This window comes from Doryrhamphus excisus, chromosome 21, assembly GCF_030265055.1.
Source record: "Doryrhamphus excisus isolate RoL2022-K1 chromosome 21, RoL_Dexc_1.0, whole genome shotgun sequence".
Lineage (NCBI taxonomy): Eukaryota > Metazoa > Chordata > Actinopteri > Syngnathiformes > Syngnathidae > Doryrhamphus > Doryrhamphus excisus.
The window spans coordinates 11,356,801-11,374,232 of NC_080486.1; the positions used below are offsets into that span (position 1 = coordinate 11,356,801).

The 17,432-nt window shown below is 45.2% G+C and overlaps 3 protein-coding genes across 3 annotated transcripts; 2 read left to right on the top strand and 1 right to left on the bottom strand.

The window, feature by feature from the left end:
- The first annotated feature begins 223 nt into the window (after window positions 1–223).
- On the top strand, window positions 224–11,104 carry LOC131108478 (vasoactive intestinal polypeptide receptor 2-like). Its single transcript, XM_058059446.1, has 15 exons — window positions 224–366; window positions 1,291–1,414; window positions 1,550–1,650; window positions 3,333–3,432; window positions 3,528–3,635; window positions 4,331–4,428; window positions 5,091–5,188; window positions 5,337–5,478; window positions 5,818–5,968; window positions 6,271–6,331; window positions 6,469–6,538; window positions 6,615–6,706; window positions 6,784–6,922; window positions 7,430–7,471; window positions 7,554–11,104. Exons 3-15 carry the CDS (start codon window positions 1,591–1,593, stop codon window positions 7,731–7,733), a joined length of 1,341 nt encoding a protein of 446 aa, XP_057915429.1. The 5' UTR covers window positions 224–366; window positions 1,291–1,414; window positions 1,550–1,590; the 3' UTR covers window positions 7,734–11,104.
- On the bottom strand, window positions 7,860–14,214 carry LOC131108482 (uncharacterized). Its single transcript, XM_058059452.1, has 7 exons — window positions 12,783–14,214; window positions 12,587–12,710; window positions 12,440–12,512; window positions 8,937–9,009; window positions 8,739–8,847; window positions 8,376–8,450; window positions 7,860–8,297 (listed from the first exon to the last, which is right to left on the bottom strand). Exons 1-7 carry the CDS (start codon window positions 13,006–13,008, stop codon window positions 8,132–8,134), a joined length of 846 nt encoding a protein of 281 aa, XP_057915435.1. The 5' UTR covers window positions 13,009–14,214; the 3' UTR covers window positions 7,860–8,131.
- Window positions 11,170–16,966, top strand: msl2b (MSL complex subunit 2b). Its single transcript, XM_058059439.1, has 4 exons — window positions 11,170–12,680; window positions 12,805–14,470; window positions 15,287–16,572; window positions 16,632–16,966. Exons 2-4 carry the CDS (start codon window positions 14,329–14,331, stop codon window positions 16,932–16,934), a joined length of 1,731 nt encoding a protein of 576 aa, XP_057915422.1. The 5' UTR covers window positions 11,170–12,680; window positions 12,805–14,328; the 3' UTR covers window positions 16,935–16,966.
- The last annotated feature ends 466 nt before the right edge of the window (window positions 16,967–17,432 follow it).

Genomic DNA, 17,432 nt, shown 5'->3' on the forward strand with positions numbered 1-17,432 from the left:
TATGGAGAGGAACCTAAAAGACGAGGAGGTGTCTAGTAGCCCCTATATGCAGCCCTCTCCACCCGCACCATGTGAGTGTCTGTGTGTGCGTGTGCGTGAAAGAGACGGGGACATTTTGTGTCGCTTTTAACGGGAATTTGAACGGATTTCGTCCATCAGCACACGGAAGGAGGAAAACCGTTTCAAGCTGCAAGTGGAGTGGGGTATCCATGGATACATCATTTGCCGTGGAAGCATGTCCCTAAATGATAAAAAAATGGGACGTGTCCATCGTTTAAAGGGGACGCCAGGCGTGGAAAGGAAGCTGCTGACTGCTAAGCTAACACTGTAGCAATAAAAGACCCAAAGCGACGTTCCTCTTGGCGGGTATTATGATTGAGTGATATAAAAGGCATAGTTTCATCTTTGACATTGCTAACAAAAGAATTCGTCAGTTAAATTAACATTTACATTAGCATGGGTGCTAATTAGCTGCACTGCTTTAGCTGCTATTATGGTTTCCTGGGATTTTGCCATTCAATTGGTCAGTAATTGAAATTACTAACTTTATTAGTTAAATTCACACATTTCGAAATTGATTTGACAACACTTTAACACTTTTTTTATTGCTAAAATGTCCAGAGAGAAGCTTGTCCTTTTTGTCTTTAGCACAACTCTTACGCTCTTATCTGCACTAACTCAGATGTTTATTAAAGTCTAGAACGAATGCAGAAGATTAAAGATGAATATTTATTTAAAAATACATAAATAAAACTTGAATATTGTCGATTTATGCCAAAAAAAAAAAAAGTGGCTGTCATCTTGGCTAGCTTGGAGCTGTTAGCATAGTTAGCGGTACTCCACAGACTGTGACACAGCAGATTATGTAGAATATTTAGAGCACTATTTGTTTTTATCACGTGGAAAGGTCCTGTGTCTTTTATTTTCCACCACGTTTGTCCTCGGCAGAAGAACAAAAGTCTTTATGCATATCAGCTAGTTTAGCTATGCTAGCGTGCTAAGTTAGCCGCTTTCAAGCGCGACAAAGGACGTCCCATCAAGTGTGTGTGAGTGTGCGTGTGTGTATTGTATGTAAATAGTGTTGATTTTGTACGGTACAAATGTGTGTGACTTGTTTTGTACACTAAAAAGACTACAAAAGATGAAATGACACTTTTATAAGAGCTCCTATTGGCTCACGTCACACTATACAAGTGCAATAAAGTGCTTTGATTGGCAACACGACTCATGTTTATTCATATTTGTCATGTGAGAACTCAGTGACGTGACAGTTGTGGTTTGTCTTAACAGGTCGACTACGGAGACAACGTCCTCCGCCAGAGGTCGCTGTGATGCCATGTCTGGAAGCGGGTACGCGCATCCTCTACTCCTGTGACGGTGACGCGCACTGGTTGTGGACCAGTGGTGGACATGAGTGAGTCACTCCCGAGGCGCACACCACGAACACACACACCTCTGTGCTACTTTGTAGTGAACATTCATGAAAAAGTTCTCTAAAGAAAAAACAAACTTTTAGCGGACTTGTTATGAAAGTTTTGGTCCACTGTAGTCACTGCATGAGAAGAAGAAGACGTCGGGCTGGATGAGAAGATGAGGAAGTTCACGCAGAAGCACGCTGTGCTCCTGCTGCTCACCTTCCTCCTGCATGAGGTCAGTTTATCATCTCCTCTCTCATGCACTTTACTCACACAAATCTTTTCTCATTTGCGTCATTATTTTTCTCACCTGTAGCCACATTGTCTCATGGAAACACCTATTCTTACTACTGCATCCTCATCTCATACCTGATGAAACCTTCTCACCTTTTCCCATGTCCTAGGTCATTGTTTCTCATTTGAGACACCATTTTCTTTCACTTGGTATCATCTCATTAGACTGCAGAACCTCATTTTCTCACCTCCCGTGACGTTATCATGTCATGGACTCTCACATCGTCTTAAGAACTGCATTCCAGTGGACGTGGCTATACTTCTCATGTTGTATTTTCTCAATTGTGTTATTATTTTTCTCACCTGCTGAGACGTCGTGTCATATCATGGCATCCTCATTTTCTCACCCTATCTCATCTGGTTTCATTTCTCTTCTTACTTTATTGACGTCATCATCTCACACTTGAGGTAACTTTCTTGCCGGCTGTGCTATCATCTTCACATCTTCACTGAGAAATAGTTATTCTCATGTTCTAGGACATGATTTCTCACCTTTTCTCATTTGTGATGATATCCTGTGTTCTAGGAGGACATCAATTTTTTTTCACCCATGAAGATATCACTTTCACCTTTCTTGTAATATCCTAATTTGTGACATATCTCACCTGACACCACTTTCTCATTCAGGGAAGTCGTCTCCTCATCTTCTCATGCGCTGACATACAGACTTTATGAGAATAAGTCAAAATATGAAGAGAAACAATTCATATTCTAATGAGGGAAAAGTCCCAATTTTACCAGAATATTAAATAATAGCTTATTTGGTTAGGGATAAAAGGTTCTAATATTATGGAATAAAGTCAGAATATTACAAGAAGAAAGATTAAATATTTGGATTTTTTTTAAAAAGATCCCAAAGATCATACTAATAATACACTTTCATCATCACACTTTTTACATCACAAAGTTTTCTTGAAATACTGCATATACTACTCTATAACCTCTTAGCATAAATATCCAAAATATCATCCATATTTCACTTTGGGGCCCACATTGGAAAAAGTGTTAAACTAATGTTGCTGCTTCTGGTTAATGTTTCATTGACTTTATCATCACGCCGGCTGCTGAAACTTTGTTATCATTTTGAGTGTGGAAATGAACAAACTGTTCACACACACACACACTCTCAGAGACGTAAATATCATATTTTATCTTCACGATCTGCCCTAGTGATCATTCAGTAGAGATTGTTTTGGTAATGAATCATTCATTGCCATGTGTGTATCGCTACACACACACATACACACATGTTGTATGTGTGTGTGTTAAACAAACTGACAAAATGCCAGGCCTTAAATGCTGTTGAGTGTTGGTGTAAACACACACAAAAACACACGCTAAAGAATGACGCATCAGACTCAATAAAAAAATGCATTGCTGTCTTGCAAAAATCCAATCATCTGCTAAAAGCTTGAGTGGAACATCTGCTGCGTCTCCTAAGTAACTTTTTATTGTGAAACCCGAAGGAGAGCACACACACACACACGCAGAAAGGTGAACTTTAGTCCACAAAGCCACAAAGCCGCGTTTATCAAAGTGAACTTTTGACTGAAGCAGACATCTGTGGCTCTGTGGAGGTGGAACGTCACTTTCCAAATATTTATTTCCTCCCGTCCCCGACAGGCTGATGGAAGGTTTCCTCACTGCCACTTCGCCTGGGAGATGAAGAGAGCCAGCGACGAGTGTCATGCTCGCTTGCAGAAGCTCACAGCGCCCCACTCAGGTGCACTTTCACCTTCACAACACCTGTCATTCACATAAAAAACACATAATAGAAATATAATAATAATAATAATAATAGACATTGTAATGCTGCAGGATGTCTCGGCGAGTGGGACAATGTTTCGTGTTGGGACAGTGCAGTGGTGGGCGAAGTGGTGACCCTCCCCTGCCCGACCCCTCTCCTACACTTATTTGGAAAGAACGGTGAGTCAGAACCTACACAAATTGTTAGCTGTTTTTTTGTGGAGCGGTTCGTGTTAGCTTCCTGACCGCCAATTAAACTCAAGTCTAAAGTTAGCTTCTTGAGATTAAAGGTCCCTTGTTATGCATCTTTACTTTTTAGAGATATTCTAACAGTTATATGTCTCCCCATTGTTTAAAAAAAAAAAAAAAAAAAGCAGGCTTCGCTACACATCTTAAAAAGCAACTATCCATCAGTCAGCTATTCAGCATGTTGTTTTTCTGTTTTTCTTTTGCGAATACTCGAACTTAGCATGATGTTGCCGGTAAAATGTGAGTGTAATGTTAGCACTTTAGCATCCAATAGCTTTGCTAGCCTTGCTAATGTTTTTTTTCCCACTGTCCCGCTCCTAAATGTTAGATTTTGGACAACCCACTTCCAATACACCACAGTGGGACATCTGAAACTGGGTAAAAATACTATCAGAGCTAGCTTAACGAGCTAACACGCAGCAGCATAAATCCAGCTTTGTTTACACAACGGCGTTTTTGCGAGCACGCTCTGCCAACTGTGAGATTTAAATATTAGCATAAGATATTAGCTAGCCAGGTGCTAGCCCGCTAACCTGCCAGGCGGTAGCAGAGAAAAGCATCTCTCTTTTTAATGACAACAATGAATTTGCTGTGATTGAGTGATACAAGTGAACTTTGACCCCCAGGGAACCTGAGCAGGAAGTGCACACAGGGAGGTTGGTCCGACGTCTACCCCGTCATCGCCGTCGCCTGCTCGTCCAACACCACGAACCAACCGAACGAGGTGAGATGGTTTGTGTGTTTCGATGTTGACATCACCAAATTAATTTTTCTGCCAAAATGGCTGACATGATGAATCAACACACACACACACACACCCACACCCACGCCTGGCATGTGATCTTCTCCAGAAGCATCAGGTGCGTGTGTGCGTTTTCCATCTGGAAAGCTTTTAGTAGGGGACCAGACACCCACTGGTTGGCTCAGAACTGCATTAAGGTGCAGAGTGAGGCGCCTGGAAGCGTCTTTGTGCAAGGCGCCGGTCACATGACCACCTTTTAAGAAGGAAGCATCACATAGAAACATGTGGGTTCAATTGAGTCAGAACCATTTTCATGTTTGTTACCCAATAGATCTCTATTTGTGTGTGTGTGTGTGTGTGTGTGTTAGTGGACAGGCCAGAACCAAACAAAGAAAAAAGACAAAATCTCCCCAAAAATGGACATCTTGAACTCAAGTGGCTCATAAAATTGCAACAGCTGCACGAGTGGAGGAGGAGGAGGCGGAGTTTATTTTTGAAGTGTAGTGTCTACTTCTACTATTATGGAACAATGTGTAGTTCACAAAAAGCCAAAGAAAAAGCACAACCCTCAGAATTAATGAATTGTTTGTCCTCAGTTCTGAAGTAAGGTTTTGCTGCTGATCATCTTTTTTTTTTTTTGTCAGCTCCTTTTCTACAAGGTGGTGAAGGTTCTATCCACTTTGGGTCACAGCTTGTCCCTCATTAGCCTTCTCACCAGCACCGTCATCATCTGTCTCTTCAGGTCAGCACACACACACACACACACACACACACATGCACACGCACAAGCGGTAGTCCATCCTGGATCATCTCCAGCTGTTCATTCGCCCACTTTGAGCATGTTTACATTCGCGTGTATAAACAGCACATTCCTGGATGTGCGTGTGTAGGAGGCTACGCTGCATGAGGAACTACATCCATCTCAACCTGTTTGTGTCCTTCATGCTGAGGGCCGTGGCCGTGCTGACCAAAGACGTTCTCCTCTTCTCGGAGGAGAAGGAGACCACCGACTGCAGCGTTCAACCTTCACTGGTTGGTGACGTTATTATGGGACGTCCATGGCACGACCATCAATTGTCTCCATCTTGTAGTATTTTCATTTTCTACTGTTTATCCTCACGAGGGTTGCGGGGTGAGAGGCGGGGTATACCCTGGACTGGTGGCCAGCCAATCACAGGGCACATATAGACAAACAACCATTCACACTCACATTCATACCTACATATGGACAATTTGGAGTCGCTAATTAACCTAGCATGTTTTTGGAATGTGGGAGGAAACTGGAGTACCCAGCAGGCTAGACCCCGGACTGGTCGTAGTATCAGATATGATATGATATGCTATGATATGCTATGATGTGATGTGTTTCAGGTGGGCTGCAAGACCAGCCTGGTGTTCTTCAACTACGCCATCATGGCCAACTTCTTCTGGCTGCTGGTGGAGGCGCTCTACCTGCACACGCTGCTGCTGGTCATCCACACGTGCTCCGCCCGCCTCTTTGTCTACATGCTCATTGGCTGGGGTAATTTTTTTTTTTTTTAACCACACTTGAATGCAACACGGAGCATTCATGTGTTTGTAGCTCTACCGCTGCTGCCAGCGTGTTTCTACTCCTCACATGCTGCCAAAACACGTCACTGTGAGCAAAACTGTTGTCAGTCAGGGTGCCCGACTGTTTGCACTCAGCCGCGTAACTTCTAAACAGTCTCCTCTTTCCACCATCCATCATAAATACGCGTGTGTGTGTGTGTGTGTGTGTGTGAGAGAGCTTCTACTCAAGGGCGGCACCTTTCAGGGCTTATAAACACTCTTTATCCACTTTAGGGATCCCGTGCGTGTTCACCGTGGCGTGGATCCTGTGTCGCATACACCTGGATAACACCTGGTGAGTCACAATACACATTTGAGCGAAGTGGAAGTGACAAAAGAAAAACAAAACAGGCTTCGCTACATGTCTTAAAAGGTAAAATTCGGTATAAAGTGTAGAAAAATTGTGATAAAACTGTTAGTTTGTGTTTCCAGGTGCTGGGAGAGGAATGAGAGTCCCGTACCCAGCAGAGTCCTGGACTGGCCCATCTTGGCATGTGTCATCGTACGTGAACACAACGACTATTCTATGCTATTCTAACAACTTTGTTTATATTTGTGCGTCCTGATCCCTCTACCAGATGAACTTCATCCTCTTCATCAGCATCATCCGCATCCTGGTCCAGAAGCTGCGCTGCACCGACGTGGGCGGCAACGAACAATCGCAGTACAAGTAGGATGGCGGACATTTTGAATAGTAGCCACTCTGAAGTCATAGTACTGTGTGTGTGTTTGTGTGTTTGTGTTTAGACGTCTGGCAAAGTCCACCCTCCTGCTGATCCCCTTGTTCGGGATCAACTACGTGGTGTTTGTTCACTTGATGGAGCCCACCGATAAAACCCTGCGTCAAATCAAGATCTTCTTTGAGTTGGGGCTCGGATCCTTCCAGGTTTTACACACACACAATGTCAAACACACAATACTACACAAACTCTAGCACCATGAGACTTTGTAATTATTATTATATTTTACTCTATATTTTTACTATATATATATATATATTTTTACTATATTTAAGTTAATAGAATTAACTGTAAGTAAGTAAGTTTATTTTGCAATGTTTTGTTTTTTACCTTGTAACCATGAGATAATGGGAATCAATGCAATTTTTTTTATTTAAAATATATCCTATTACTTTTCATAATAATGATGATAATACAATATATTATAAAATATAACACAAAACTACTATGATATTACTATAATGATATTACTATATTTATTCTAGTTTGATAATATTTAAATAATATATTGTTATATTATTATACACTTTGAAATGAACCATTAGCATTTTATTTTTTATTAAGTTCTGAAATATGTTCCTCATCCAATGAAGCCACATTTGATTCAGAATAATTGAGAATTAACTCCAATTCTGTACATATTTATATTTCAGGGTCTTATTGTGGCGGTCCTTTACTGCTTCCTCAACAGCGAGGTGAGCCTGCTGCTTCCTCATCCTTCCTCTCCACCATCATCCTCGTCCTCCTAAATGTGTCCTTGTTTACCGGCTCTTCCAGGTCCAGTGTGAGCTGAGGAGGACGAGGAGGAGTTTGTTTCTCAGGAGTTACGTGGGGCGGGACTACAGGCTGCACGCCGCCTCGCTCGGCCCGAACGGCGGCGGCTGCGGCGGCGACGACTCGGCGCCAAGAAACTCCCGAGCTCAGTCCATCCTGCAGACGGAGACTGTTTTGCTGTGATGGCGCTCAGCGGAAAAAGGAAAGAACTCTTTATTATTATTATTATTATTATTATTATGAAATAGTGCAAATATTTAGCTAGAGTTTTTATACTTAAATCATTCATTCAAGTCACTTGAGGTTTCATGCAGATGTCATTTTATTGTCCATGCGTGAATAGTACAGAACTGGCAAAATAACATACATGCATACTTTCCTAAGCGTTAACACTGGAACATCATAAATAAAATCTACCCTACCAGAAAGTCAAAATAACTTATAAATAAACCGGCTATTAAATTAAACAAATAAATAATTGCAAGATAGTAAATATTGGGCTCAAGTAAGAGTGTGCTTCAATTTTCATCCTAGCAAACAAAACAAAAGTGCAAATTTTCTCAATGGAGTTTTGAATGGCATCACGGTGAAGCGGAGGAAGGCGAGGGGGACGCTGAGGGAGCGAATGAGGACACAAAGGGAGTGTGCGAAGGCGCCGAGGACGCGTATGAGGCCGTGGAAGCCAGGATGGAGAGCAGCGTGGTTTTGGGCGGCGAGAGGGTGCTCATTCTCTGCGCGTTGGCTTTCCTGTGTGGGCGAGAGCGTGAGGAGTTAGCTTGAGGATGAACGCATGATGAGTGGATGTCAGGATGATGGGGAACTCACTCGATTGCCGCTGCCTTCTTTCGGACCCACGGGGCGTGGATGTGAGCGCAGTAATGGCCGCTTGTAGTGTAGAAGCTGGAGAACAAACGTTTAGCATTGTTAGCTTCTTCTAAAATGGCGTATTTACATCATTTTCACAAAGTTTTGTGCCATGTGTTTGGCCCTGTAATACCACTCTTTACCACAGGTGGTGACAGTGAGTCAGACAGATCTTTTAATTAATCAAAACAATGCCAAATGAAGCATTTTTACATTTTTTTAAAATGCTAAACGGAACAAGCTACAACCACAATGATGTTAGATTAGCTCATTTAGTCAGATTCTCAACTTGGGGTCGATTTCAGGAAAGCTAAAGTAACTCACATGACAGCGGGCACACATGGTTTAACAGGTTTCCTGACGCTGTACCCCAACACTTCCTCCGTTATCTCCTTGGTGCCGACCTTGGTGCAGCATTCATGGGGCTTGATTACTGGAAAAGTGACAGAACCCAAGAAAGAGTTTAGCGTCCCGGTTGAGGCTTTGAAACAGAGCAACACAAGCCGAACGTCGTCAACTCACCTCCTTGTCCGCACTTGACCAGAGTCACCAGCATGACCACCATCAGCAAGCTCTTCTGCAGACTCACAAGCTTCTGCATTTTTTTTTTTAAACAAAGGCGATGAATGAGACGGGGAAAAAAGACAGAAAAGGTCAAAAGCTGAGATGGTCTCTCTTGAAGCTTCGGAGAAGTGTATGAAGTGACAAGGCTAGGAGCGACGCTTTTAAAGTCTCAAAAAGCAGAAGTCGCCTTCCGGTTAGTCATCCCTCATTTTCTTTTTCCATCATCTCCTTTCGGTTATTCCGAATGTGTGACACCCTCGTTTGCTGGGAAATACTAAAAGTGACCAATATCAGGGAGACCGGAAGCTGAGGTCAGGTGTCTTTATTTATCATCATTAATCAACACGCTGATGAGTAAACGAATGAATGAAAACACTCAACTCATCATATTACATGTATTTAGTGACATTTATGTCATTTAAAGAATTATTTTAATGCCATTTTGATTTAGTGTTAGCTTGCCAGCCAGGCTAAGTCATGTCCTGCAATACCACTTTCTACCACAGGTGGTGACAGTGAGTGACAAATTGATAAACAGTAATCCCTCCTTTATTGTGGTTTATTGGTTCCAAACCCAATAAAAAGAGAATTTCCACAAAATAGGAACAAAAATTGAATATTTTCATAGAGTTTTAACAATATTAGAGCCCTTTAGACATAAAATAACACCCCTATAGTCACCTTTATCGTCCTGTTACCCAATAATAAGAGTGAATAAAACATAAATAAGACTTGTGTGTGCTGATGTAAATACATTCCAGTGCTAGGGGGAGCTTAGAGGGTAGCGGACAGGAAGTGAGGTCCGAGATTCAGAGTGAATTGTTGAATAAAAAGGTGTGTCGAAACTTATGACTGCAACTGTACTTTTAATTGACTTTAGCACAATCTATTTACAGAGAGAAGTCTTATTGTATCCACGAAGCCAACACATGTAAATCAATGTAAAAAAATATTTTTAGGGTTTTGAAAGCAATCGTGCCTGATTTAAATATATGAGTAAAAATTAAAAAAATAAATTATATCAATATTCTGTTAAACCACACATCAATTACACTACATTATTTTTAATCCATGACAAATTAGACAAAAATATCTCTTTTTCTCAGGCATATTGTGAAAGCTGATAATGTTAATTTTTTTTTTAAACTTATTGTTCACTTCATGACATGTCATGACATGACTTGCATGGAAAGAATGTGTCATTGGTCACTTACAGAGGAAGTCTGACATCCACCAGTGTAGTGTAATGTAGCGTAGATTAGTGTATTTAGTGTGGCGTAACCACTACAAGAATAATATACTTCATTTTTTATAAAAACACAAGGATGCTAGCCATCTCAAACATCCTACCCCCCTGTGTGTTAAAAGTTAGACTATTCCAACATGTCCAAATCTCATAGAGACACACAAATAAGTCACTTCCGTGATTCCTTCCGTTACGTGTTCTCCAAACTCTCACACACTAAAGCGTTAAAAGAGGAAGGATGTGTGCAGTCGTCGGCGTCATCACATATCAGTATTGCACTAAAAAAAGCTTTCGTCACCCAAAAGATGCTAATTCATGTTTTGTGATTTTTGGTTTGAAACCTCATCAAATGTCACCATTAAGACTAAATAAGAAGGATGCCGTGACTTGGTATTGAACCCTGAGAGTCTGAACCATGAGCCACTACCTCTATCCCCCGAGCTAGCCACCAGGTGAACATGCAAGGTGTTATAATGGAGCTAATGATGATACATATTGGCCCTGGAGAATATGAATGGTGGTCATCACCTCCATTATAAGAGCAAGGGATCCTTGCCAGCCGACTAGCTCCATTGGTAGCACCGCAGATTCATGGTGCAGGAGTACTGTGATCAAATCCCAGTCGGGGATACTAAAAAAGTGATAGGGCGTTGCCTTCCCAGTTGGTACATGTATGTAAATGAGGGGGTGTGTAACTTCCCCCCCTCAAATTGAAATTATGCTATGTTGAAAATCCTGCCTGGTGGCCCCGCCCCCAAAGTGGCCCCGCCTCCAGAGTGATTGTTAAATAAAGAGATTTGTCCAACTGGGTGAAGTCAACATAAAATGACAAGTAGGCGGAGTTAAGTGGGAGCCGAACGGTCGAGGGGGATGGCCGGAAGGGAGGATGGTGGGGAGGTGGGGAGGTGGGGAGGCGGGAGGTGGGGAGGGGGTCGTGAGGGAGGTCGCGCGTGGGGAGGAGGGGCTTAGGAGGCTGGCTTTTAAAAAAAATTTTTAAATCTTTAAAATATATTTTTTTAAGACTGTTATTTTTTATTGGTAGATCTGCTGGGATTTGAACCAAGAGCTCCCACACCATGAATCAGCGGTGCTACCACCTGAGCCACCCAGCCAGCAAACTTGCATGGTGTTATAATGAGGTGATGATCGCCATACATGCTGAACCTGGAAGCATAGTAAAACATGCCGAGACCGGGGATTGAACTAAGGTCCCATGTGTGGTGAACTAACACAGTTACCAACTGCGCCACTCAGCTGGCATACTTGGTGGATGTTATAATGGAGGTGATGATTACACTGCAAGCTGGACCTGGGGAAAACAATCAAACAATGAATGGGGCCTTTAGATTGCCTGGGCCACTGGGATTCGAACCAAGAGCTCCCACACCATGAATCAGTGGTGCTACCACCTGAGCCACCCAGCCAGGTAAGGCTCATTGTTATAATGGAGGTGATGATCACAATACATGCCGAACCTGTAAAACTAGCAAAACAAACTTTATCTGACATGAGCGGGTATTGAACTCTGGTCCAAAGGACCATGGCCCACTGTTGCTACCAAGTGCCCCATTCTGCTGGCAAGCTATTTCAAGCTATATACAAAACTATTTCGCTTTGTATGACCCCCCCCCCCCCCAGCCAGCCACTTGTGTTCATTACAATACGAAGACAACAGCGTCACATGACTTTCGCTTTTAAATTCCTCGCTTTACTTTGTCGCCATCCAGCGGAGCAAAGTAGTACTGCAACCGGGGACCACAACAGCAAAATAAATGCCTTCAACTGTTTGTGTATGAGAGCATTTATTTTTTGAACCGACGACTTTATAATTACAAAAAAAGCATACAAAAATAACTATGAAATATTTATGTTAAAAATTAAATATAAATAGAAACTCTCAGATGGGTATGGCTCAATGGGTCATCAGTATGGACAGATCCGGAAGACAGTGCAGCTTGTTCTAAATGGAAGACAGACACAATGAGACAATATGTATGAAGTCAGAAAAGCATGTTGGTCTGCAATGTTAATGTTAACGTTAATGCAAGGCCGGCTGTTTTATTGGCTTTAAGGGCCTGTGGGAATGTTGCTCTTCTTTTGTGCTGTTAACATTCCATCTTGTCAGGTAACACTCGAAATGTCACAAACACTTTAAACAGTCTTAAAATATACAAACTCCTTTAACTCTTTTAGCAGTTTTAGCAGAGGTCCTTACCTTGTCCATCCTGTCTTTGAGCCACTTGGCTGCAGGACTGATGCACCACTGCTTCCCACTCTTGGTTACCATGCTGCAAACATCGCAGTTAACGATTCAGCCCCACATCCACAAGCAGGCGGGATCTGTGTTTAATAATATGCTTACAGGAAGGCGTGCTGGTTGCAGTCCTCTCGTGGTTTTTGCTCAAAACACCGCTTGATTCTCAACACCCTCCTGGAGGCGACGCTGCGGCAGCAAGGTAGACGCACATCCGGAACGTAGGCATCCACTGCAACATCCAAGCACATCCAACATAAACACATCTGCAGTTAGAAGCATGAAGTACTTAATTAGAAATGACCTTGAAATATTACTGCCGCCAGGGTGAGGAGCAACATCCAACGGCTGACGCAAAGAAGAGCGCTCCACATCTTCATCAAAGGACTCTTGACGACTGATGGAAGCCAGACCTGAGATGTCCTTAAGTACTGTGACCAGACGTGTAAAAATAGGAAACATCTATCTGTAATGGAAAATATTGACAACTTAGAGGAAGGAGGCTCGGAAGTTGGCACCACCATTCCCATATATGTCGATAAGTTTGTGTATATTTGTAGCAAAGGGGAATTCTAGGCCTGCTAAAAATAAACCTCATGCAGACCCACAGACTATTCTTAGTTATGATCATGAAATTGAACAAGAAACTCCTAAAAAAAAAAGAGGAAATAATAATTAAGGAAGGAAGCATCCAAAATGTAAGTGTCCGGGAACATAACATGTGACACAACCTTAAAATTAACTCGTCTTCAAAGCATCAGTCAAATTAACGACGTGGGCTTTTATCAAATTTAATTACATGAGCTTCCTTGTGACGTTCACTGTTTTAAATACGTCACAGAAGTCATCGCGAGATTTGGAAACAGCGCCCCACTGTGGACGCAAGCGGGAAAAGCTACGGGCGGTAATGAGGAGTACGCCGCTGCTAGCTGTAGCATCGAACACAAACAAGGACTAAAGCCACTTCCCTTCACCACTGGTTCCACCAAAAGCTCCAAGAGGACTTTGTTTTACGTTAAATCTCCCTTCAGTTTGCCTCTGCTGTGCCGAAAGGAGCAGCGGGAAGAGGAGAGCCCCGCTAACCACCAGAAGAGGCCTGCGGCCTGTTCCCTGTGTGCCCGCTTTCCGGTGAAGCTCAAGCGGCTAGCACTGTCACTCGAGACCGAGGCTTCCGGTGGAGTCTGGTTTTCTGCACCAACCGAGCCAGTACAGTTCTGAAATTTGTCACTTCTTCACTTTGACTCTTTCCGGGTCCGTTGGGCGCTTTTGTGGGAGTCGAGCGAAAGCCTTTCTGGTCGAAGGAACGCTTCTGGCGGCGGAGCGGCCTCCTGGTTTGTTTTGGGTCGCCATGAATCTTGAGTGAACAATAACAAGATCCGCGACAAGCCACTAGGCGGTCCACAAGCGAGGGACGCCTGCCGGTACCGGGCTCGGTAGCGGGCCCGGTCTTTTCCAAACGCCAACACGGCAGCGACTTTGGACTATGGGAGCATCGTTGGGCAACCGGAGCAAAGCGGGTCATTTTCCCACCACAGAGCCCGGGCCGCCGTTGCTTTAGAGCTGTCGTGTTACATTCAGGCTCCGCTCGACACACGATGCTCAGTAGAACCTCAGCCCGATTGAAGTACAGGAGGGCCCGCTTGTGAACTGTCTCGGCACCGAGGATGGACTGAATGTGACTAAACTGCACCAAGGAACTGTGATTTTTTTTTCGGGGGGGGGGACCGGATGTCTTCAAAGCCCCCGGAGTCAATTTGCTCTTCGGTTGTGTTCGTGTGACACATTTACTGCTTTTACTCGTTAGAGACATCGGAACCGAGCGGTCCGGGGTCCCGGGCCAGGCCGCGGAGATGAACCCGGTAAACGCTACGTCGCTGTTCGTGTCGGCGAGCCGCTCCGTGCTGCAATGCGACCCCGGAGACCCCCGAGCCCTGGCCGAGCTGTGCAGGCTGCTGCCCTTCTTCCGGCAATCTTTGTCCTGCCTGGTGTGCGGTGAGTTAATATTATTATTATTATTATTAATAATAGTAATGTGTTATGAGTTTGTTACTGCGTGCTTTGGGTGGTGCTTCACCTCAATGTTGTCGTCTGTATAACAGCTAGCATTTAAATAATGCCGCTTTCACGTGCTGTGGGAAAACCGAGTTATAATGAAAGAGTACCAAAATAGCCTCCGATATAATCACAATGGCTCCACGGAGTAAACTGACAAATGTCTCTTTACATTTTAATAGCTATCGAATACGTGTTATTGTGACGTGGTTGCGTTCAGGAAACTGGACATTGTATGAGTGTTTGTGTTTTCCGGAGTCTTTAAATGCAGCCGCTTTGACACACCCCCTTTTATGCTATGTTAGCTAGCAGCATTGTTTCGAGTTGTATTTGACAAAATAAATGCCTGATAGCGAAGTTAAACAACGTAATGATAAAAAGATAATATTATATATAATATATATACATATTGTATGCTGTATTTTTATACTTACTGCAGCAATTATTAATACGTGCCGATAATGCCTAGATCAATATGGCTGGAGATGGTAAATTTAGAGCTGTGTGAGAAGGATCCATCTATCCAACGGAGGGGGGTCTTAAGTGCTCTTATCAATGGGCCTTCATGCCTTTTCCTGTCTGCAGCTGCAGGCCGTAGCAACCAGCCGTTGCTAAGGAAGCTGCGCTGAAAGAATGAAAGGCGGCTTGTAACCAAGCCCGGCTTGAGGGCGGAATATAGCAGATAAGAAACATATACGGATGTTGATGCTGATATGGAGATGACTTTAACGGGATGTCTTTGAATGTGTCGCCCAGGCAACCTGCTGCAGGACCCCATCGCGCCCACCGACTCCTCGTGTCAGCATTACGTGTGTCGCGCCTGCAAAGGTCAGAGGATGCAGCTCAAGCCGTCCTGCAGCTGGTGTAAGGACTACTCCCGCTTCCAGGAGAACCGCCAGCTCTCCCTATTGGTCCGCTGCTACAGGAAGCTGTGCCTCTACATCACGCAGTCGCCGCTGGCCCCGCACATTGCCAGCGCCGCCGGCGACTCGCCCGACCTGCAGGCCGTCCTCAACGAAGGCCTCAAGTTGGCCGAGAGCGAAGACCGCGACGTTTTGGATGCTGGGAACTCACCTCAGACGGCTTCCGTGTCGCAGGAGGTGTCGCCCGATGAAGCCCCGCCCCCTGGCCAGGTGAAAGGCGACGACGTGAGCCTGAACGGGCTTCATGATTGTAACGGTTTGATTGCCTCGCTGCCGCCCGCCACATTAGAGACACTAAGTCGAGGGGGTGTCAAGCAGGGGGGCTTTTCCGAGGCGCTCCCGGTTTGCGTCAGCGTCACGGCGACGGGGGAGGCGGGCCTTTGTGACATCAGCACTTTTGGGGAGGACTTGAAACACGCTGGGGGTCCGCTGTTGTTGAGTGTTGAGGAGGTGCTTCGGACCTTGGAGACAGATGGTGACCCCTCCCCGGAGCCCACCCACCAACTCGACGACCCCCTCATACCTCTCTCTAACCTCAATGGTCCTTGCTGTCCTGCTGACCTTCGACCCCTGCCGCTAGAAAACAGCCACCACCCCCTCCAGCCCTCAACTGTTGTCACCCGTTCGCCCCCTCGCTGCCACCGCAAGCGCTCTCGCTCGGAGAGTGACAGCGAGAAGGTGCAGCCCCTTCCCATCTCCAGCCTTCTCCGGGGGCCCCCTCCCAATAATTCCCCCCTTCACCCCAACCTCAGCGCCCCCGTCAAACTGGAGCCCAAGTTCCCAGCTGCTGCGCCCCACCACCTGGCACCAGTGCCTAATGGTGGCCCCCCCAAGGTTGGAAAGACTGTGCTTGTGAAGCCGCTGAAAAAGACTGCGGAGCACCATGGCGTCCCCAAGAAGGCTCATGCCAAGGCCAGGCAAGGTGCCCCCAAACCCCGGTCACAGCCCCGCGTACCCCCCCACCCTCACACTCACCCCCTTACTCACCCGCCCAGCCCCTCCAAGCCGCTATACAAGAAGCCCGTGGAGAAGAAAGGCTGCAAGTGCGGGCGAGCCACCCAGAATCCATCGGTGCTGACCTGCAGGGGGCAGCGTTGTCCATGCTATTCCAACCGCAAGGTAAGCAGCTTTCATACGCGTCCAAGCGTACCATCATACCTGACGTGATTGTCTCGTAGGCGTGTCAGGACTGCATCTGCCGCGGCTGCCAGAACTCGTACATGGCAAACGGCGAGAAGAAGCTGGAGGCCTTCGCCGTGCCCGAGAAGGCTCTGGAGCAGACGCGTCTCACGCTGGGCATCAACCTCACCAGTATCACCGCCGCCGCCCTCCGCAGCCCAGCCAACAGCTCACCCGGTAACACCCTCCTTAACGTGGCCACCGCCACCGGGGCCCCGGTCGCTGCCGCCGCCTTCTTATCGGGGACGGGGCACGACAGCAGGGGGTTTGACGATTCGCTGGAAATGCACTTTGACTGTTGAGTGAAAGCCCCCACCCTGCCCCACCCCACCCCGCCCCACCCTAAACGGTCGTCACGCACACGCAGCGGCGCCAGGACATTTGTCTCGGGTCGGTCACGTTTAGCATCATCATCATCATCTTCATCAGTCATTTCTACAAGTTTTTCTACACAAATCCATCGGGAACATTTATGATCTATTTTTTAACATCAAAACAAAAATGAAACGCATTTCACCAGCGTTTGACAGGGACAGGAAGTTAAAAAGCTGCGATAAAAACGTGACGTGAAAACCTCCCATCAGCTTCATGTGAATTTTGATGAATTGCGTTTACACCCCCCCCACTATTGGGTCACCTTGCTGCTAAAATACTGTCGCCAGTTTGTTGGCATTAAGTACATCCACCACACTTGACTATTTATTGGAGCGATCCCTCGGCGCCACTGCAGTCCTGTCTTAGCATTAGCGTGTATTATCCCCCCCCACCCCACCCCGGGCATTTACATCTATGTAATATAA